Raw genomic sequence first — 21,690 nt, 5'->3', positions numbered from 1 at the left:
GATAGTTTGCAAGAGAGAGTCATAACTGACATCAAAGCTTTTTCTATGCAGTAAGAGGGCACCTTGTGGGAACAAGGTCAAAGTATCCAGCATCACACATTTTGGAGAATCCATCAAGCCTGACCCTCACAAAGAAGGTCCTGGACTGGATACCCACTGAGCTCTATTTGGCGGACACCTAATCCGGGGAGTGGGCCACTCTAATTCAACCCTGATGCCCGGCGGTTGGCTCTGCCCTGCCCTCTTCCACTTCCTCTCCATTCACAATGGAGAACCTCCTTCCAGTAACCCAAACCTCCTTACCCCAGCGACTCCTTCACCTCGGCACACAATAGGCCCTGTTGAGCCCCCTCTGCCCTCAATCCCACTTCATAATGCAATGGGGCAGATCAAGGGCAGATCAGAATACCAACCGTGCAGCCGGGTCGCGTTTACCGAGCAAGGTGTGATCCGTCCAAAACAACCGCAGCGATCTTCAAATTGTCTGAGCTTCATCTTGTGAACATCTCTGAGAGACTTTACTGTGAATTGAGCGGAGTGATAACGGTACCAATGACAATGCTTAGCAGGTATGTTTACTTTGGTCAGCACCTGAGTTTAGTGTGTCGGTATCACGCATGATTGATAGTGGCACTACAGTGGAACCAGAAGATCTCCAAATTTGCCAGAGGAAATGGGAATTCCTTATATTTTTAAAGATGGAGCTAGAACCCAGCTAAGCTCCTTAACAACTAAAGAAAAAATGTCAGTAGTTGTTTGTCATTGAGTTGTTGAGGTCATTTGGGGATTTTCATTATTCCAAACCAGTCACCAAAGTAAAGCAGGTTCTCCTGTATTTCTGAACCATCAGTCCATGTTCAGGTCGTTGTTACGATCAGACAAACTTTGGAGAACACTTTGACTCCCAAACTGTGCGAAGGGTTTCCTGCTGGTCACTGTGAGTTGAGAGGTGGGTGGTTGGCACAGATATCCCACACAGGATTAGAGCCATGCTGCTGGAAGGGGGGAAAATAGAGGGAATGCCCCAGAAACACAACACCGCCTGACACGTATGGAATGGACTTTTAGCAGCTCCACTAAAAGCTGCCTGCCAGAACCAGAGAAGATCTGCAGAATGCCATCTTCTCCACTGCCAAGAGATCAGCCTGATAGACAGGGCTGTGTATGTTGAGCGCGTGTACATCCTGCCTGCAACACGACGCTCTGGTCTTTCATTCATGACTTGACAACAGTCGGTAACATGTAGAACACAAACCATGACAACTGCTGGCCGGGTTGCGACAACCTTCCTGATCCCCAGAGGATTCGTTTTGATCCATTTTGTGCCTCTTATCCCCCGAAACCTGATCAAAACGTGTCATGGTTCATGATTACTACAGTACCTATAAACTATATGTAAAATGTTGTACAAATTTTGCACAAGAATAAGCTTTATTTTTTAAAGAGAAGTAAAATGGTTTCCATTACATGTTACATATGACAGGATAATCTCAAGAAACAGGAATTTACCTTTAGAAATATGTAGATACACATTTGAGAAACAGCAGGAAGCAAACATGATACATTTAAAATAAGACAAGGCAAGCTGTATTGTAGATACGCAACTAACTTTTAAATCTCTGTATTTGGAATTACTAGAAGAAGTTAGAAGTTAGAATTAGAAGTTAGGGTGACTGGAGACCAGATCATACTTTAAAAGCATCACAATTACAAATTACAAGCAAAATATCTCCGTATACAATTTAAATAAAAAATATCAACAAATATCTCGTGCAAATCACCAAAAAATAAAGCCTTTTATACCCATCCCATTTTTTCCCAAATACGCACTAGAGATTTTCTACCAATCCCCATACCTGAAATGACGTGTCAGCCAATATACCTTCTCACACGTTGCTGTGACGACACATCCTTCAAACAGCTGTATGATGCAAGTATCTCATCAAAAACTTTACAAGATTACATTTGAACACATGACAACGTTATTTACTTTAAAAAAGGGATTGGCGATGAAGATCAGCGTTGTGAGGCCGCTGCCAAAGCACCCTACGGCAGCAGCACGTGAAACACCTTCATGAGGGATGCTGCACTCGCCCACGTACTGTACTCATTCTGCAAAATGGAAATTTACTCAATTCAGTTGAAGAAGAACCTTATTTAAATTTAGGAAATTCAGGGATTGCAGACTGAGCGGCAGTTCACTATTCCCATGTGGGCAGTTTCAGGTAGAACACGTTTCAGGTCAGAAGATGAATTAATGCAGTCGTCCCTTTTTGCTGTCCACTCTCTGATCAACAATTCGGAAGACAACCCCCGCTCACGGGAATGGTCCAAGACCCCCCGTCCCGTGAAATGGCAGACGCCGGGAGTGTCGGGTTCGTAAGACGGACGTGGAGGAGAGAGAACGAGGTGACCGGGTGAGGGCCGAGAAGCCGCCCTGACCGAGGTGCAGCGGAAGTGTCCGTGACACAGCGGCTGGTGTGTGGTTACCACACACACACACACACAGGGCCTCAACGCTTCTCAGCCGCCCCCACAAAGAGGGGCCAGAAGACCGGCGGTAACTTGAGCGCCGGTGCTCCTTCTTGCCTCCGTCCCGGACCTCACCGAGGACTTTGTCTCGTCTTTCTGCCGGGGCGTCTCGACTGAGCAGCAGCATCCGATGGCCACCGCGGTATCCACAACACACGGGTTTATCCAAGGGTATTTCACCGCTATCGCGGCTCACGTGGAAAGAGAGGGAGCCCAGCGATGGGAAGAAGCGGGGGAAGTTATTTGTGCTACTTCCAAAGGCTACTTGGCAGAGAACATTGACGCCGACAAATCCAGTGTGCCTTGATAAAGACCAGGAGAAATTCAGCCTCTTTGAGCCCTTCATGATCATACAAATCAAAATGAAACATACATCAGGTCGACTTGGCTGCTGCATAATTAGCATTTATCGTTTGGGCTTTATAGGAGATTGAATTTCACCCTAAACATCTATTAAAATAACACCCTAAACTACCCCACTCTCCCAGAAACAAAACAATTGCACTGTGCACGATAAAGAAGCTTCAGACTCTTCTACTCCTACAAAACAAAAAGAAAGTAAGAACAGGGTGAAAGCATCGTAGAGCTGCTGATTATGATGCAGAAAATCCAGGCAAGGCATTTTGAGAGCACAATGAGCAGTGCAGGTCGTAAGCACACAGCCGATGGCATTTTAAAAACATAATTTCCATCAGAATGTGTCTATAATCATACTCTTCAAATAATTACTTATAGGTTTTCCATCATAAAATCTAAGATCTAATTATAGAGAGACTGCAAATATATAAAATAGATTTTGTGTTCAGGTGAATGTGCAAATTGTGCATTCAGGTGGTAATTATGGTTTCTATTTGATATTTCGGTATCATGTTTGGTTTATCATAAACATAGTAATTGAGATTTAAACTGCAGTCTTGCCTCAAGCAACACAGAAATGTGCCACTCTAAAGATACAAGCTTTGTAAATGTGAGCTCCTATGAACCAAAAGACAAATCTAATAGTATAGATATGTTCAGTGTGGTGGACAGCAATCATCTCTACATTCGAGGCCCAACAAATTCACCTTTTTCTTTCAATGAAAAAAAAGAAAAAAAGAATAAGGCTTGAGTCTTTTGTATTCGTCCAACAGTCCTGAAGCCGCCTCGACTCACACGTTGGAGGAGCCGCAGCGACTTTTGACTTTGGGCACAACGAGGATCTCGTCCCCGTCTCTAATACTGTAGGAATGGAGGGCCCGGCTGCCGCACCTCATCTCCTCGGGCCCCACGACCGAGCTCATCTCCCGGTTGATGTAGAAGAGCCGGACGCCGTTGGCGGGCAGCTGCAGCAGAGCCCGCAGGTGCTTCTTGAGGTCGCCCACCGTCTGCTCCAGGCGGAGGGCAACGGCCTCCACCCGGTCGCCCCAGCGAACGTCCACCGTGGTGCGCCGGGGCCTCAGGTCCACCTCCGCCAGCGGGGCCAATTCACCATACTTGGATACAAGGACGTGGTACCTGGGAGGAGAGAACGACGGATCACTGGAGTGGTTTCGCTTTTTAGTTAGATGTATGTGGGATTTTAGGGCCATGCACGACATTATTTTCTTTCTTCTTTCCTTTCCTGTTTTGTGCAACAAGCGGCATGCCTGGACTCGAGTCAGAGACGTTGCACTCGGTCATTCTGTGCCGATGTCTTGTGTGCACATTTGTCCCGGAATTCTGGGCATTTCCAATCAGGCTGTTTTACCTGCAGATTAAATAAAACAGGTCCTGTGTGTGTGTGTGTGTGTGTGTGTGTGTGTGTGTGTGTTTAGAGGCAGAGAAACAACGAGGTCTCTGCCTCTTGCTTGCCGTGAGAAAGCTCTCAGCCCCCTCAGGGGAATGCGTTTTTGAGATAAGGTACGATTAAATAAAATCCAAGAGAAAAGGCCTGTGCTTTCAAAGCTACTGTAACAGCTGGGCCAATCAAAGCAATTTCCCCCTCCTCCCCAAAAGCTCCCCGACAAAGCCGATCCCCTGGCCCACGTCGCTGCCCAGAACATGTGGTGCACCCTGGGAATTCTCCCCTAAGGTCACAGTGCACAAAGTGCTATTCTAAGAGAAGCCATTTAGCTAAGAAGGCTTCATTTGGTGGAGCCAATAACGCTGCAGGTGATAACAAGTCAGCACTCCTGGTGTCATTTCAAGCATTCTTCGATAATGGACAGTGAAGTAGCAGACATAAGGAGCGGATGCAGACGCTTCTTAGATCTCTTTTGGTGTTTCCTGGTTGAAAGATAACCTGCTTAAGAAAATAAGATGTTAATTGCCCCCTCTCTCCTGCAGCGCTGGCCCTCAATATCCACTGTTCCTGGTCCAGTGTCCCTTTCAGTCGCTCTCTACTTATTCTACTGGATACTCTGACTCTGATTTCTTTTTCAATCCAGTCCCTTCTTTTTTAATTCCTTGTGACTAATCCTTTCTGTGCAGCAAACCCCTTTACTTCTTTATATTTGTGTTTTCCACACCACTCCACCACATATTTACAATTCTCTGCACATCCTCTAGAGCTTATTGAGGTGTATCAGCCTCTACCTGTCTGATTTGTGGCGTGAGCTGCGTTTATGGTTACTCAAAGCCCGGCTGTGTCAGGTTCGTCCACTAGAGAGGCTGCGACCCGCGCCGCAGCGCTCTGATCTCTCCGGGTAGCGAGGCCGCAGGCAGCGCCATCTCAAAGGGTAAGGGGATATCGGAGTGTTCGCCGCTGACCAAGTGTGTCCGACACCCGCACGGCACCCACGTGCAGCCACGGTGATCGGTGACCTGCAGCGTGAACTTGGCTCCAAACCGGGACCACGAACACGTGTGCTGGTGAACATGGAGAACAGGAACCACGCAGAACATATTATGTGCGACGTGGTTTAACCCCCCCCGTGTGATCCAGTGCAGCTCAGAAAACAAATCAATCTCTCAACCGGAGGTTTGAGGGTGACAGAGTCGGTGAATACGTACCAAAAAAAAGAAAGAAAAAGAAAAGGAAAAATCAACCTGCTACCTTGTGTATCACTTTCCCCAATCAGAGAATTCCCCCCACAAAGGAGTCATTGAGCAGGGAGAGACTGGTGCCATTGTCTCCCAAAGGTTACTTTCCCCCAGTCAGAGACTACACCTTCCTTCACAAATCCCTCTCCAACATTCTGCAGAGGTTAAGTGGAATGCAGTTGGTGAAGAGCACTGGCAATTATTTGACCGCTGTCAGCCTCCATCCATCTCCCCCCCTCCTTCTCCACCCGGGAAGGCTTTCCAAATATTATATCACATCCCGTGGACGTATTGAGGACAAAGAGTGGGTTGTTGCTATAGTTACGGCTTCACAGGTTCTTACAAGTGGAAACTTGGAGACACACATTCAGCCTCTTGAAGGCGAATGCATCAAAGCGCCACATGGCAGCAACTCAATGCATAAAGACTATTTTAGGTCTGTTCAAAACATAGAAAGGGGGACAAATTGTTAGTAGTTACACTTTAAATGTTAACACTTCCTTTTAAGTAGTCTTTATACTTTTGACTCATACTGCAAGTTGCTGTTTGAATATGTATTGAAATTGTATAGTTGTTAAAATATTCTTTTATTCTTATATACATTCCATTTTTAAATTCAATGCGTAAGCATACATGGTGGACAAAGCTGATGTTTATTTAATTACTTTATTTAAATGTTGGATTGCATTCCATTCCATTATTCTACATAGTTTTATTGTAATTTAAAGTTGCATTGTAATCTTTCAAGATGTTAAATGTTTATTTTATCAAATCTTGACTGTATGGAAGGTGCCATACAAGTACATAGTACAAGTATTTTAATACAAATAAGGCCTATAATGGTCACACCTTAAAGGCCCACAAGTTCAATAAAGGCCCATTTCTGGCAGTAGTTCAGCCTAAAAAAGAACCGATGAAATTAACCGATGATGGAAAAAGAGCGACGAACTAAAGAAAAACGCATCCGCTATCGCTGACATTCCCCTCGCGCAGTGACAAACACGTGCGGGCGCGTAACACAAGTGTGCGGTGGGTCCGAGTACCTCTCGGGAAGTTGCTGCTGCGGGTTTTCCTGGTAGTAACGGATGAAGAGCCTCTCAGCGTCCTCCCTCTCTCCGGTTGTCACCAAACTGCCGTTCAGCCGCTTGACAGATGGCAGCCTGCAGGGGCGTTTGTGAGCACGGGGATTAGTCATGACAAAACATGCATCGGGTCACGAGGGTATTCACGGGCGCCCCCGCGGGCTCAGACTCACTGTGCCAGAAGCAGGCTGCGTCTGTCGTGGGTGGTGTAAGACTCCAACAAAGGAATCCCCTTCGCTTTGACCTCCTCCAGCTTCGGGAAGAAGTTCAGCCTCTCGATGTCCTCCCACCGACTGAGCCCTGTGTGACGCAACACCACGCGCTTTTTACGGCCCCCTGCCAGCGGACGCGGGCGGACGAAAACGTGCGCGGCCTCCGCCGTCCCTTCTCACGCACCTGAGTTGTTGAGGTTGATGCTGCGCAGGTTGGGAAAGAGCTGCTGCAGCGCGTCGTGGGAGTCGCCCACAGAGTCCACGCTGTTGTTGGCCAGAACCAGCGTTCTCAGACTCGGGTACATCTGCCCGAACTTCCGCACCTCCGCCCACGCCTCCAGCTGGTTGTCTGTGATCTGCAGCAGGCGGAGAGACGGGCAGGAGGTCTGGGACTCGGACACGGTGTTGTAGCCATTCAGGCACAGGAAGAGCTCCTCCAGCCTGGAGGAGGACGCAAAAGGGGTTTCAAAGTTGAGACGCACGACAACTTTTTCTGGGCAAATCTGCATCTCTTTCATCTTAATCCGCAGTTTCTGTTAAATCTGCCGATGCTTCCCTCCTTACATTGAGGGTTTGTGTTTGAATCTGCTATTCTAAACCCAAACTGTGTCAGTCCATCACTCCAGACTGTTCTCAGCCCCCCACTTGTTTCGTGCTAAAAAAAAAGAAAAAAAAAGGCCTTGATCTGGGCTACGCAGGTTTCAACAAGTTACTGGGGGGAACTTTCATCTGGTGTCGGCCCATGTTTCATCACTTACTCCGGTGCATTCTGTGTGAGTTTGTGCACCGTTTCCCAGCTGACGTGCGTGTTAATGAGGACAAGTTGTCGGACCCTGGGGAACACCTCGGCCATGCTGGGCTCCAGCTCTATGCCACTCAGCGGGTTCATGCTCAGATTGAGGAAGTCCAGGTTTGGGATGTTGGAAACAATGTCGCAGATCTGGAAACCAACAAGCATTTTACAGAAAAAAAAAGAAAAAAAAGATTTCTGTCTCTCTGTAGGATTCTTAAGTCTCAGACGGACACCCACCTCCGCCCAGTCGTTGAGTTGATTGTGGGACAGGTCCAGCTCCACCACATGGGCACAGAAAGCTGCGATGTCCGACCTCTCGCCGGCTTTACCGATTCCAGAGTCACTCAGGACCAGTATGTTCGGCAAGTACAGGCGATCTGCAAAGAAAATATCGTGAGCGGGGCAAAGGTCGTGGCCGATGTCAGCGCTCACTCGCTGCACAACCGGTGCACGAGGTGATCTCGGCCCGAACGACCCGCTCGTCACTCACCTTTGACGGGGGACCCTGGCGGGCTCGGCATAACCACGACTCCCTGGCCGTAAGGGAAGTTCTCCGGGCTGTATTTCTCGCTGAGGACTTGGATGAAGGTGCGCACCTCCTCCTCATCAGAGGACGACTCCATGGTGCCGTCCCTGAGGAGTGTCCACGGGAGAGACGGAAGCAAAGGGACGCGGTCAGTTGATTTCACCAGGCTTCCCATTTCATTCCACGACCATCCGGAGATCCAGATATTGAGAGTCGGCACGAGCAACTTTTTTATTTTAGCAAATTGTTTATTTTCATTCTGATCGGCCACAAAATGTATGCGATTGTCTTCGATTGTCTTCAGGCTCTAGTTAAGTAATGACGTAATGAATCATGTTTACTGTTATGGATTTAAATCCTTTGTTGTATCGTAATGGGAAACGTGGCGTTCGCATTGGCTCCCAACAGGGGAGGAGGAGGAGGAGGAGGATTATTACTTCTACCATCAAGATGACTTCGGTGAATGTGTCCCTTGCTGGAACTAGATCTATTCCCCTGCCTCGTATCAGTAACACGTAGCACAGACACTCGTTGCGTCTGCGTGCAGCCGTCTTTCGTTTGTTTAATTGTTGTTTTGTCTCTCAGGGTTCTATGACGTAAAGGATCACACACAGATGCTGTGGTGCCTGCAGGGCAGAACAACACAGTCAAGTCATTTTTGTCTCTTCCATTTCACTTGCCCTATAAAGAGGAAAAAAACAAAAGCGAAAGGACATAATCGATGTATGTAAGACTTAGTTTAAGAACTGGTGAAATTGACAGTGATGCTGTTTATGTTCATGAGCGGGGCCCTTTCAACAGACGTGCCGTAATGGAAACAGAAGTAGCAGCGGGGCCGGTTAAAACCAGAGATGTGCTCCCTTTGAATTAGGGTTTTTAGAAAAGGAAAACGCAGGTCTAAAAATAACCCGTCAACGTTGCAGGATGACCTACACAGAAGCAGAGGCAACGCAGCACTGACAGGAACAGGTGCGCGGTTCACACGGAAGTGCTTCCGAGTGGAGCTCGACCACCTGCTCCTGCTGAGGGCCGTCCTCTGGGGACCAACTGAGTAGAGGATTAACAGACAGCCATTTGGATAATGGATTAGGCATTAAACAGACTAACAGAAGCCCAACTATGTGTTTGGTGCACAGAGGCAGTGACAACCACACTACACTTTGTAATGTGAAATATGTTATTCTTGTTGCACCCATCTGCCCCAGTTGTAAAAACTCACGCATCTGTATCATGGGTAATGTCGACACTGCCTCCAATTTAGCAAACATAAACTTAAAGGGTTAGTTTATGTAGACTTGAACGTCCTGCAAAAGGAAATGCCTTTTGATTTCTGGAAATGGCTTTGAGGAGAGAAACATTACGGCTTCAGCTGTCTGAAGGGGAGGTAGAGTTTTTTAAAAGTGTAATAGCACTTTTTTCATGCTGTATTTGGATATATGTTCACACACAGCACCCATGTCGCACCCTCTCTCTTTAACCCTGATCAGCCCTATCAGTTTCAGACCAGTGGGGTCTGATCATGTGATCATCTTAAAAACGAGCGTGACGTCCGGACTCCTTCTGATGTTTCTGTCATAGATAGTTTCATGTTTCACCAACTCCCTCATGCGTGGCCCTGATGAGGTGGAGAGCAAAGGAGAGCCTGTTTAACTTCACATTAGATCTCCTCTGAGGGAACATGTCGATGAGAGCTTTGATGAAGTGAGACCCTGAACAACAACAACAAAAAGAGCTAATTTCATCATGCAAATATAAATATATACTATAAATATGAGTTTTGAACAGCTTTACATATGCCAGAGTAGGGTGATATTCATAATTATAATGTGAATATAATCGTCCGCACATATAACCTACACACATAAAGTTCCATTGTCGGGTCACCGGGTAGACTTATTATCCATATTATATTTGACATAGAAAGCATACCAAACAAGCAGCAAGTTAATTTTTACATAACACGACTCACTACCGCCCCCAGCGGTGTGGTTAAACCGCAACAACACTAACCCAATTTAAAGATGTACAGTTTTATATTAAGTAACGAACAGCGTTTTAGTGAACAATTGATGCCGAATAAAGTGTCGACTCACAACGATTCAGAAAAAATATTGACTGTTAGTTTATCTTTAACATGATAAAACTAGCAAGCGAGGACAGCTTAACTAGCAAGTTTTTCCAACGTAGTTCGGCAAAACATTCGTCAACTGCGATGAACACGGCAAGTTGTTTTTGTCACGGGGGTTGGGGGGGGGGGGGCTCCGACCGAGACCCGAGGCCACACTGAAGCTGGTGCATAATGCGGATGAACAAAAAGAGAAATTTATCGTCGGCATTTTGAACGTACTAGAGGTCTTAATTTCTCCCGTTTCTCGCATCGACACGAGCTAACGGCAGTGCGTCATGGTCGCTTCCTTCACCTCTGGAAATGTTTGGACATTATTCTGCATCGAGTCCTTACGACGACCCGCCAAGCCAACGTCACATGTCACTATTAATATTGTATTTTGTACAACTGACACGGTTTATTTCGAGACCATTGCACTCACCGTCCCCGACAACCCCCTCGATGTGCTGTTTGTTTTTGTTATTCTCCTGTTCGGTGACAGTTTAAGACACGCCCACCTGACCGGAAGTGACGTTGTTTAAATGTCTGTCTGTTTTTCTTGTCTGCTTTACCGTACTTTGTTCTTTTCAGAAACTTGATGCATATTATTATACAAGCATCTAAGAGACGGTATTGAATTATATATACACAACTGGGAAGAGTTTGGGGGAAATGTATACTGCTATTATTTGTTAAAGTAGCAAGTAACGTAGGTCAAGGGCAACAATAATCTTTTTGTTAAAAACAGTCTTGAATTTTCCATTTTCGGAATTTATCAAATATAAATACAATGAAGGAATGAGTCTAGTTTACACAGGCAAAATGATCACATTTGGCATATGAGTCCCTTATTAAATAGATTAAAAGTAACTGAAATTCAAGACAATAAAAAAAAATACAAAAAGTAGCCGTTTTTATCATTTAACCCAAAACCGGTTCTCTCCGGGTTCTCCGGCTTCCTCCCACAGTCCAAAGACATGCTTTGGGGATCAGGTTAATTGGGGACTTTAAATTGCCCGTAGTTGTGTGAGTGTGAATGGTTGTGTGTCTCTGTGTTGCCCTGCGACAGGGTACACCCAGGGTGTACCCTGTCTATCGCCCGAAGTTGGCTGGGATGGACTCCAGCCCCCCCGCGACCCTGTGTGCAGGATAAGCGGTCTGACAATGGATGGATGGATGGATGGAGTGTATCATTCCTCCATGTCAATCAAACGTTAGAACTGAAAGGTCTACCACATGCTGCCACCAGATGGCAGTGCTGGGTGTGTTTCCCTACTTCAGGAGGGGGAAGCAAACTCCATGCATGTGGGGAACCGTCCACCAAAGGAAATCCGCTTGAGTTAACCCTGTTACTGACAAAAAACAAGATATAAGAAATTACTCTATAGACAAAATTAGCTGAAGGAGCGTATTGTTTTCTCTCCGAGCGATGCAAATTATGTCACCAGTGTGTCATAGACCGCCCTGCCACCATCTTCAAACTGAACCGGGTGACAATTAGGCTAATCCCCATGTTGTTATTTATGTGCAGATATCTACTAGTAAAAGCATGCTATACATGTACGTACATTAAGAGAAAAAGGCTAACGTGAGTTTAGTTCACGAGCATGTAGCTAAAGTATTCATCAATATAAACAAGGCTCAACACACAACATGAGAGTCAACAAAACAAATCAGTCTGAAGATGAGAAGGGAAAAGGGGAGTGGCCAAACACTGTCTTAATCCAGAATGATCCAGTGAGTCAACCTTAGTCCAGAATAATCTGCCTATATCTCAGTGTCTGGGGGACGGAGGGAACGTGAACAGAGTCAGAGGAGTCCTAACCAGCTGCTGGATCTTTTAGTTTTGCCTCAGGACCAACATTTTTTTCCTCTTGCCAATAGGGAATTATCTACAAATTTATCATAAGAACTGGGACAGCGGCACATGGCGCTCCTGAGGTCAGGCTGGCTGTGGAGGCAAAGTGAGTAGAGACTTGATGTTTAACTTTTTACGTTGTATTTTAATGTATCCTTTGGCAGATATCAAGGGAAGAACAACAGCTTTGGCTGTTATAATAACAATTCAAATGTTTTCTTTAGCAGAGCTAAAATGATTTTTAGCATCGTAAATAATTGATTTTATCCTCAGAGGGTGTACGTGGTGGAGTCACATCACCATACCTCCAATCTATTGTTACCACACGGACAAATCAAATGAATGACAAATGAAAAAAGCAAGGTTAGGTCTAAACATGTCGTGGAAAAAAGTCCAAAAATGTTTTGAAAAAAAGGCTGTTATGTTATGTTGACAAATGTTATGCAAAAAAAGTAAAATGATACCAGGTTGAAAAATGTTTGTGAAAAAAGACAAAGTGTGTTAGATCAAAAAATGTTTGGAAAAAAGAAGGAAAAAAAATGTTTCGAAAGAAAATTTTAAAGTGTCATGAAATAAAAAATCTCCAAATATTAGATAAAAACTGTTTTGAAAAGAAAATCCCAAATCCCAAAACCATTTAAAAAAAAGAGAGTGAAAATATTTCAGGCCTATAAAAAAGGCAATATAGGTTAGGTCAACAAATGTCACAACAAGTCAAAATATATCAGGTCAAAAAATGTTTTGAAAAAAAGTTCAAAACATGTTAGTTCTAAAAAAAAAGTCAAAAAATGTTTTGAAAGAGTCACAAAATAATATGTTGAAAAACATTTGAAAAAAATGTGTTAGGTCTTCAAATATCATGGAAAAGTAAGTCACAAAGTGTTAAGATTGTATTAAGAAAACAAAGGAAATTGTTTTGAAAAAAATAAAGAAATAAAGAAAGAAATGTTAGTTCATCAAATGTCATGAGAAAAAAAGTCAAAAAGTAATATGTCAAAAAATGTTTGGGAAAATTGTCCCAATATGTTAGGTCATAAAATGTCTTTAGTCGTCAACTGTTTCTTGACTCTCAACATGCGCTCAGTGATTGCTCACTTTCATATCCTTACTAATCTCATCCCTTACAATGTCTGACGCCTCCCATCCAGCTTCGGTCCTAAAACGCTGGAAGTTAAACTGGTGTGACCTTTGGATCGACGGGAGCCTTTGCTTCTACAAGAGTGACAGCCGGCGAGAGTTGGAGCACCGCGTCAGCCTGAAGACCACGTGCGTGGACGTGAGATCGGGTCTGGAATGTGGAGGTGAAGAACGCCGTCTCTAAGAGTACAAAATGTTTTAATGCATGATCTTCCATGCGGAAGACATGCTGACAACACGCTCAAGTCTGGGTGAATCATTTCTTCGACTTGTTTCTGGCGCTGCAGGTGTGAGCCCGCCAGAGAGTAATCCCAGAGAGAACCTCGTCGTGGTTCAGCTCGCGAGCGGCTCAGCGGTCAACCTGTGTGCCAACAGCGAGGATGAGTCCATGTAGGTACTCCCAACACCCGCTGGTCTGCGCTGCCTCACATTACCAGTAATATACAATTCCGGTATTTTATCGGCCCGTTGAGATCCAAAATCTACTTTCCGAACTTTTACTTTAGTTTGAATGGCTGCTCTTTACTGCTTAATTCCTGCTAATCTCTTTTCTCAGAGCCTGGAAACTGACTCTGCTAGACACCCGGAGAAACCCTGTGAGTGATCCACTGTCGTCTGTAAGAGCCGAGACGTAATCTGTCACTCTCCGCAGGGGTTTTCTAACCGTTTTCTTTCTGCAGTTGTTCACGTACGACCCATATGATGACTCTTACCAAGCGGTCCCCATCAACAACTACCATACGGTGTACATTACACCTGGAGCAGGACCAGGTATTTCACACACAAAAGCTGCCAAATGAGCAACCCCAGACTCAACAAGTATTGTACGTGGATCAGCAAAGAAGTTTACCTTAAATGTGTCGTCCCTTTTTTTTGTCCTCCGAGGAACCCACCAGGTGGTTGTCCAGAGGGACCCATTCGATGGAGTCTTTGAGCATCTGGCGCTGGGATTGCTGGCGGGCATGGCAGCGGGGACGGCCATGCGATCGTTCCTCTGGATGCCCTTCTTCTTCTGCTGAAACCATGGCTCCTGTGGCGGCGGCGGGAGAGAGGCCCAAAAGAGGGAGTGATCATGTCCGCGGTGACAACCTGCTTCTCTGGGTTAATCGGTTTGTTTATTTTTCCTGATGTGCACTTTCGCAAATGAGACTTTAGAAGATGCTAAGTCTGCCATTTCATTTTATGTTCTCCCTGCTTGCACATCACCCTGAATCCACTTACAAAGCCCGGCAGTCGATTTTGTATATGGCTATTCTTTAATCTGTTGCATGGATTTTACACTTAATAGCTTGATAAAACTGCAGTCTGTGGTGGGAAATAAAGGGATGTAGTAAATATATATTTATGAAGGGTGATCATTGTTTGGTTGCATACGTCCAACAAACCTTTTTTTTTACTGCATTGCTCTGGTTTGTCAAGACAATTACATCTCGGGGTCAGTCAATACGCGACAATTCAGACCCTTTTGTACTGCAAAGAAACTGAGAGTAACTGATTTAGGACCACATGTAAAAGTGTCCCATATCAGAATTGAAAAAGAAAAAAAATCTTATTTGTGCTGTTCCCACAAAAAAAATCATATTTTGGCCATTTCTTTTAGACGTATCACAAATAAAAGTATGAATATGAACAAAAAACAAGACTACATATTCATGTAAATAATTTTAATTTATTAAAATAAATGGTATCCCATGAGCCAACTGTCATTGATTCTCCATCCAGCTCTTATGAGTCAGTATCGGACGGACATCTGACATCTTGCCTCTAATGACGAAACCGTCTCGCATCTTATCCACTACTGCCTAAAATCTCACAACAGCGCATTTGGCAAGTAGAAGAACTGAAATTGTGCTGTGATTAGTTTCCTAGCGGAGCATGGGTGTAGCACGTAGTCTTTATAAAAAATATATTGATCACTTTCATCACTTTAAATGCATCGTTCCCAGTCTGTTACTCCTCCTTGCGTGCGGCTCCGTTCACTTTTCCTTCAGCTCTGCCTTCCCCCAACTTTCCCTCCGCTTGGAGCTTCCGGATCAGATCATGGGGGCCCTTCCCCAGCAGAGCCGACGGGTGCCTGTAGGAGCCTCCCAGGCGGTCCCACAGGGTGAAGTACTGGCCGTAGTTGTAGTCGAAGAACAGGTGGTGGTCGGTGTGGTGAGCCGAGCCGTTGATGGCGCCGGTCAGAGCGTCGGGGACGCGGTAGTCGCCGTCGTGGATGGAGATGGTCCAGATGTTGACGAACACATACAGGGCCAGGTAGAGCACCTTGTGGAGGGGGAAGAGGAAGGGGTAGATGTGGTACGGGAGTCCCTGCATGAAGCCGTCTACCGGGTGGAAGGCGTGGCTGGCGAAGGGGGAGGGGATCTTCCATAGGTGGTGTGGTTTGTGGAACAGCTGTCGGGGGGGGGGTCACAGCGAGGTGGTCAGAGCCAAAATGAGATCGTCACAAAGGAAAAATAAAAAAAATGGTACTGACCTTGTAAATAAGCTTATGATGCAGGATGCGATGAATCCAGTAGATGCACATGTCAGTGAAGAGCAGGAAGGAGATCATACTCAGGAGGAGCCCCGGCCAACCTGACAGAACCACACAGGACGAGTCACCACGGAGAAACAACAAGGTGGAAGGAACAGGCGGGAGCCGGCGAGGCCCTGCTTCAACTTACCCAGCGGGGAGTCGTCGACATTGTCGTACAGCTTGCTGAATCCTCGGACTTCGGCGAAAAACAACGCCACTGTGGGGATGCTGATCAGAGGAAGCGAGGACATCGCATATTTAATCTCCCTGCGAACTTGATTCTAAGTAGAAAAAAAAAGAAATTGATTTGCCAGTTTTATGGTTTTGACTATAAAAGATACTTGAGTGTGTCCCAGATACACAGAAGATCAGACATCAAGACAACTTGAACCAGTTCCTAGAATGACCTTTCATTCAGTTGATTTTGTGTTTAATGTTTATTTAACGCCAGGGTTCAGCGGTGCGGTCACACGCACCATAAGACGAAGACACAGGACTACATTCGTACCTCTAAGAATTGTGGGTGTTTCATTAGCTTGTGGTCAAAGATGAGGAAGTAGTTGGTGACTCCAAGGCCCAGATACAGGACGGCAGCGCCGAGGTTGGTCAGCACCAACAGGCTGAGGATCTGCCGCAGGGCCCCGTCCTCGGGCCACGACGCAGGGTACACATACGGGGACAGGACGTAAGAGTCGGCAACATTCAGCACCAGATCCATGGTTCGAATCTGTGGAGGGAGAGAGAAAGAGGCACAAATTATGAAAGAGGGTGCCAACAGCACTGCATTTCCCAGAAGCCCCGTTGTTTGCTGTCATTTCTTGTGCGAATCCTTTGACATGTAAGTGTTCATTAATGCACGTGTTTCAACTGAGATTAGGATTTTTGTTTTTGAGCTAATTAGTTTATACTAATACTACTGTTATACTGTTTCTAAACACATTTATAAACAGTTTCCAACACGTCGGCCAATGAATAACACTGTATATATTTTTAGCACACTAAATGGCATGCAGATAATAAAGTACGTGAACGTTACGTTAACACTTTAATAGAGATATCACATTTAACTTTACGTAACTTCCTGACTGAACGTTACGTGCGACGGCTGGAAGCTAAACATGAGCACTCCGCTGGAATCATTCACACTAAAAAGGCTCGCGTTGCACGGTGGCATTAGCAAAAGATAAAACGAATACAACGTAAATATGTCCGTCTTCGTATTAAAACGGTCCGCTACCGTACCTTGTGTGGGTTGCTCGTATTCGAGTACAGAAGCGGAGGTGTGCGTGCCAAGCTAAAAGGTAAGGAAGTAACCAATCAGCGACGCTCGGCCCCACGCGTCACACAGCGAGCATCCAATGAGCGGGCAGCTTTCCCATCACGGCAGGGTTGTTGTGATTTGTGATTGGCCTGTTGGGGGATCTGCTCATGGTGTTACAGAAACGGGTCCGCTGCCACTTCCGGGTCCTGCCGCAGCTGGAGCAGAGGCAGAAACGCCCCCAGCGTGTTACACAAACCTGTGCTTATATTAATGAAGATAACGTTTAAACATTGGCATTCTAACGTAGGGCCAGCCAATTATATATTATATATTTCCACTCTACATTAACTGTATGCTATACAAACAAATATTTTTATTATAACTTATTTTCCAACTCAAAGATGCCAAATATTAAGAATAAACTCCTCACCAGGTGAAGCCTTACATTTATCCCCGTGGCTTCTAGGAAATCAACCAGGCCATAATTATGTTTGTAATATCTCTGAATGGGGAACAGGCAGCAGGTGAACCACTAGACTTACAGTACTGTGATTTGCATCTACAAAATAAAATGCTTTCAGGTTTAATGGCTCAGACGACCAATTGCTTCCATTCTGCTGTGGAACAGACAGCCACCCTGACACAAGGGGTCGCCAGTGCTCTAAAGTCGGACAGGGACTAACCGTAGCCTTGGATACGCTCTATTCTACATGTCCACTGTGTCATGCATGCATATTAAACGTGATACCACTGAAGGTTTGCTCATTAAAAACCTCAATGAATTCTAGTTCAGACACACTATAATCTCTTTTATTAGGCAGCATTAATGTCACCGGGACCTTACCACAGAGGAAAGGCTATAGACCTCCACGAACAGCACAATTGTATTTATTTCAATAAGGATTATAATATTGAAAAGATAATGACATTTCTGCTCAGATCCAATACCAGGAAAAGGATTCGTTCATATTCAAACTCTTTGTTCTGCCCCGAAGGCAGCTGTCCATCAATGTTGAACCCCAATCAGAAGCTTTTTTAATTATTTGTTCATATCACAACGAGGGAGGGACTGCCAAACGTTTTATCTAAAACTCCCCCCGACGCAATAAAATAGCCCTCCGTGAACCTAAAACCCTGCAATTAAAAACATGTTGATCTTCTTTTCACATTCAGAAATTGTGTCCGACTTCAAGGACCCGCATTTAACATTCAGAGCGTTGATGCAGCCGCAAACCCCAATCTGCTCTGTAAAGATGGAGAGGCGTAATAGCTGCTTGAGCACAGAATGAAGTCGCTGTCCGAGCTTCTCTTTGACATGCATGTTGATGCACGTTGGTGCACGGTTAATGTTGAGCCCCAATCAGAAGCTTTTCAGCATTCCGATTTTTCAAGGGGCAACTTGAGACTCTTGGATATAAGTCCATTTGTATTTGATGGAGAGCTCATTAGCATGTAAACAAGACTAATGTTACAAAAGTTAGTGTAATAATTTCACTTATTTTTCTCTAACTTTGTTTATTATTGTCTCTATAATGATTATTATTCATTCATTATGAAACATTACCAATCAAACAAACCTAACCCTTTATCAATCTCTAGTCTAAATATCCAAAATCCGAATAAAAAGCGGATTTTTTTGTCTCAGTGCAGCAATTCCTTCTATATGTTACTGCTCTCATGTTTTAAATGACAAATAAACACGTCCTTTCCTTCTGCTGTCCAGCAATGCGGCTACTTTCATTCACAGCGTGAAGACCGTCACCTATTAAAATTGTGCTTTCGCCACGAGAACACAAAAACTGAACGGAGGCCGTCAGTTGGAGGCCGCCATCGGGTGGAGGCGGTGCCCCCCGGAGAGGCCGCCATCTATCGCCGGGCTGACATTCATCACAAGCAATTAAGCTCATGTTCTGCGCTGCCCTTTTAAGCATCAAGCTCTTTTCCACCGCACCACTTGTGGTGATGTGAGGGGAGCACATGGCCACGCTTGTGTCTCGACGCCGCACAGATCGTCTCAGCTCGTCTCAGCTCGTGGATATGAAGAATAAACAGCTGCATAAATACTGCGCTTTAGTCCAAAGTGCGTCACATAAACACACAAACACAGCCACACGCAAGCTACCATGCAAGCTGCTGCCAAAAGCGCCCGGAGCAATGTGGGGTTGGGAGTCTTTCCCATGTGGGTGAGACCACCCTGTGATTAGTAAACCTCCTTTGCCACTCATTTATTATTGCTAATTAAGAACGATGAGAAGTTCATCGACGATTTATAAGGAAGCCCTGTCTCCTTAAATGTACCTTTCCATCCACCCAAAGGCATTGGCTTTCAAAGGAAAGTTATTTTTATCATAACATTTGCTTTTGAAGTATCAAAAATACATTTTATATCAGTCTATGGATGTCTGCACAGTCAGGAGGTCAGGATGGTGTTTTCTACTAAACCTTTCCATGTACTCATGTCACGTTTCCTCAAACCATGACGCAGTGTAGTGGTTTGGAAATGGCATTTTGTGGAAGGGTGGGTTAATTAGAGGAAATGTGTAAGGTGAAATAAGCATCTAAGACATAATTACACATTTCACGGACAAGCATCACCTGCTTCGGCTGATCCCACACTGCTGCTAAATATTCTTTATGCTAAAAAATAAACTCTGTTCTTTGTTTGTGGAAGCTCGACTCAAAGAGTCTCTACTTCAAGTAGACGTTGAACTGTCTAACAGGCTGTGAAGGCATCCTCCTCTCTTTGTGCAGACACACCGCAACCAATCAGGATATCTGCAGAGAGGCAACCCTCACGCTGCGCCAGAGATAACCTGCTGCTCATCATCTCCTCAGTAGGCAACAACATTGGATGTGTCACTTTGGGAAATGTAATCAAAAAGTAGGGAAACTTGTCACAACTGAAGACACAGTGACTGCTCAACTTCTGACACAATCACAGATCTGATTATCTCGTCACTGGGTTGACGGGACACAAGTGTGATCTTTCTGACAATTATGGAATCCAACACATTATTCTCCCTCACTGCTCGTCAAATACATTCGATTAAGGAGTGTTGTGAAACAAAACTGCTTAGTTGGTCCATAACGGCTGACGTGACACGAGCAGCGTCTCCAGGACGAAGGTGTGTGTGTGTGTGTGTGTTGGATCTACCCACCACCAGGCCCGCACGCCCTGTGTGGATTCTGTCTGCATCAGTAATGTGTTAAACTGCTGGTTTGTTTACAGCCTCTGCGATCGGCGTCGATCCCGTGGGCGCATTTGCGGTGACGTCATCTCGTTCCAAGAGCTTTGCAATCACATCACAGCGTCCTCATAACCGGCAGAAACGAGTTATGAAAAATGAAAACACGGCTGTAAGTAAATGCACAAATTATGACTCGCATTTGACCATGAACGATCAATCAGGCAGACTTTTTCAGCAGCTCCCAGCTTCATATTGATAGCGTCTGATGTGCACATTGACTACCACATATTTCACATTGACTCATTAGAGTGCTTTCTCAGCAGCACCACTGAGTGGGAGATCCGGTGCCAACTTGTACACTTCACACCGCTCCCCACACAAGTATTGTACGCAACATAATGCCGTGTTCGCTGACAAAAATGGGCCCGGATTCGTGCTCATCCCGGTCAAAAGATTGTCCCGATCCCCCAGTCTCCTGCATATAAAGCGGGCCGGCCATGAGAACCACTTCACCCCCTCTTTGGGGTTAGATGGCGCATATAAAAAGCCCACAGCTGCTGTTGTTTAGTCAATGTGGGGCTGCATCTGCTCATAAATAACAGTCTCATAAAATTTCATGAAATGAGAATTAACTTTGAAATGAGGTTATGTCGTATAAATACTGCAAAGAGCATTTTCCTCCACCATGAATGGATTCGTGTGACAAAAAGCGCCATTAGAGGCCCATTTTCTGTTGTCAGGTAAGAGTTTACAATAGTATAAGGTGTATTATTTTGCCATTTCTGTCAACTAGAAGACCAACACACCTCAAAACAAGACCACCAAACCTCGATCGCCATGAAATATAGCCGGATCTTTGGCTTGCTGTTGGACTACTCCTCTTCTGGTCAGAAAACACATTCACTGCACATGTTCGCATGTGGTAAATTCACAATATTTTACAACGCATACTCAGTACACCACTTTGTACATGCGTCTGAAAGATCGTCAGGGGAGCCACCTGACATTTTGTAGATAACCAATAAGAGGTTTAGCAACATCTTCACAAAAAACTGCATTCATGCAAACTGTGTCACGAGGGTTTTCAACACTTAACTAAACTAAACAAAGTAAACCACAACTTGAAGGCACCGCCGGCATTCATCCGTGGGTTTAAATACTTTGCAGACTATCAGTGAACTCTTCAGTGCGCCGAGGATTTGCGTCCACACACACTGAATCAAACAACTAATAAAATATTAAAATGCAAATTGCCTTCTGGACACAACACGCTCCACCCATTCCACTTTGAAGATTAAAGTTCACTCATCACACAGGTGGCATCTCCAGCGCTTTGAAGCCGTCTATTTGCAGATCCTCCACACCCTGAGAGTCTGATGTAAGTCTTCCTCACACAGTGCCATGAGAAAATGCCTTTGGCTCCCAGCTGCCTTGTTGCTTTGCTTTGCACATCCCCAATGTTGAAGGCCAGTTTTG

General features: G+C 45.1%; 3 protein-coding genes across 4 annotated transcripts; 1 reads left to right on the top strand and 2 right to left on the bottom strand.

The window, feature by feature from the left end:
- Positions 1-1,412: 1,412 nt before the first annotated feature.
- Positions 1,413-10,820, bottom strand: LOC120822802 (tubulin-specific chaperone cofactor E-like protein). 2 transcript variants are annotated; one of them, XM_040182729.2, is made up of 8 exons: positions 10,695-10,820; positions 8,110-8,252; positions 7,857-7,996; positions 7,585-7,766; positions 7,011-7,267; positions 6,788-6,914; positions 6,576-6,692; positions 1,413-4,026 (listed from the first exon to the last, which is right to left on the bottom strand). In XM_040182729.2, the coding sequence occupies exons 2-8, from the start codon at positions 8,240-8,242 to the stop codon at positions 3,681-3,683; spliced, it is 1,302 nt and encodes a 433-aa protein (XP_040038663.1). In that variant the 5' UTR covers positions 8,243-8,252; positions 10,695-10,820; the 3' UTR covers positions 1,413-3,680. The 2 variants fall into 2 exon arrangements, with proteins under 2 accessions (XP_040038663.1, XP_077962967.1); XM_078106841.1 differs by having other exon boundaries at positions 7,585-7,996; positions 10,695-10,802.
- A 1,182-nt stretch (positions 10,821-12,002) lies between these two features.
- plekhb1 (pleckstrin homology domain containing B1) lies at positions 12,003-15,239 on the top strand. Its single transcript, XM_040182732.2, has 6 exons — positions 12,003-12,216; positions 13,259-13,411; positions 13,535-13,637; positions 13,804-13,843; positions 13,928-14,018; positions 14,133-15,239. Exons 1-6 carry the CDS (start codon positions 12,180-12,182, stop codon positions 14,264-14,266), a joined length of 558 nt encoding a protein of 185 aa, XP_040038666.1. The 5' UTR covers positions 12,003-12,179; the 3' UTR covers positions 14,267-15,239.
- LOC120822803 (lathosterol oxidase) lies at positions 14,897-17,142 on the bottom strand. Its single transcript, XM_040182731.2, has 5 exons — positions 17,008-17,142; positions 16,274-16,492; positions 15,914-16,046; positions 15,724-15,824; positions 14,897-15,641 (listed from the first exon to the last, which is right to left on the bottom strand). Exons 2-5 carry the CDS (start codon positions 16,481-16,483, stop codon positions 15,198-15,200), a joined length of 888 nt encoding a protein of 295 aa, XP_040038665.2. The 5' UTR covers positions 16,484-16,492; positions 17,008-17,142; the 3' UTR covers positions 14,897-15,197.
- Positions 17,143-21,690: the final 4,548 nt, after the last annotated feature.

Source organism: Gasterosteus aculeatus, chromosome 7 (genome assembly GCF_964276395.1).
Source record: "Gasterosteus aculeatus chromosome 7, fGasAcu3.hap1.1, whole genome shotgun sequence".
Classification (NCBI taxonomy): domain Eukaryota; kingdom Metazoa; phylum Chordata; class Actinopteri; order Perciformes; family Gasterosteidae; genus Gasterosteus; species Gasterosteus aculeatus.
Note: the sequence above shows the minus strand (reverse complement) of the source record. Positions and strands in the feature narration are given on the sequence as shown.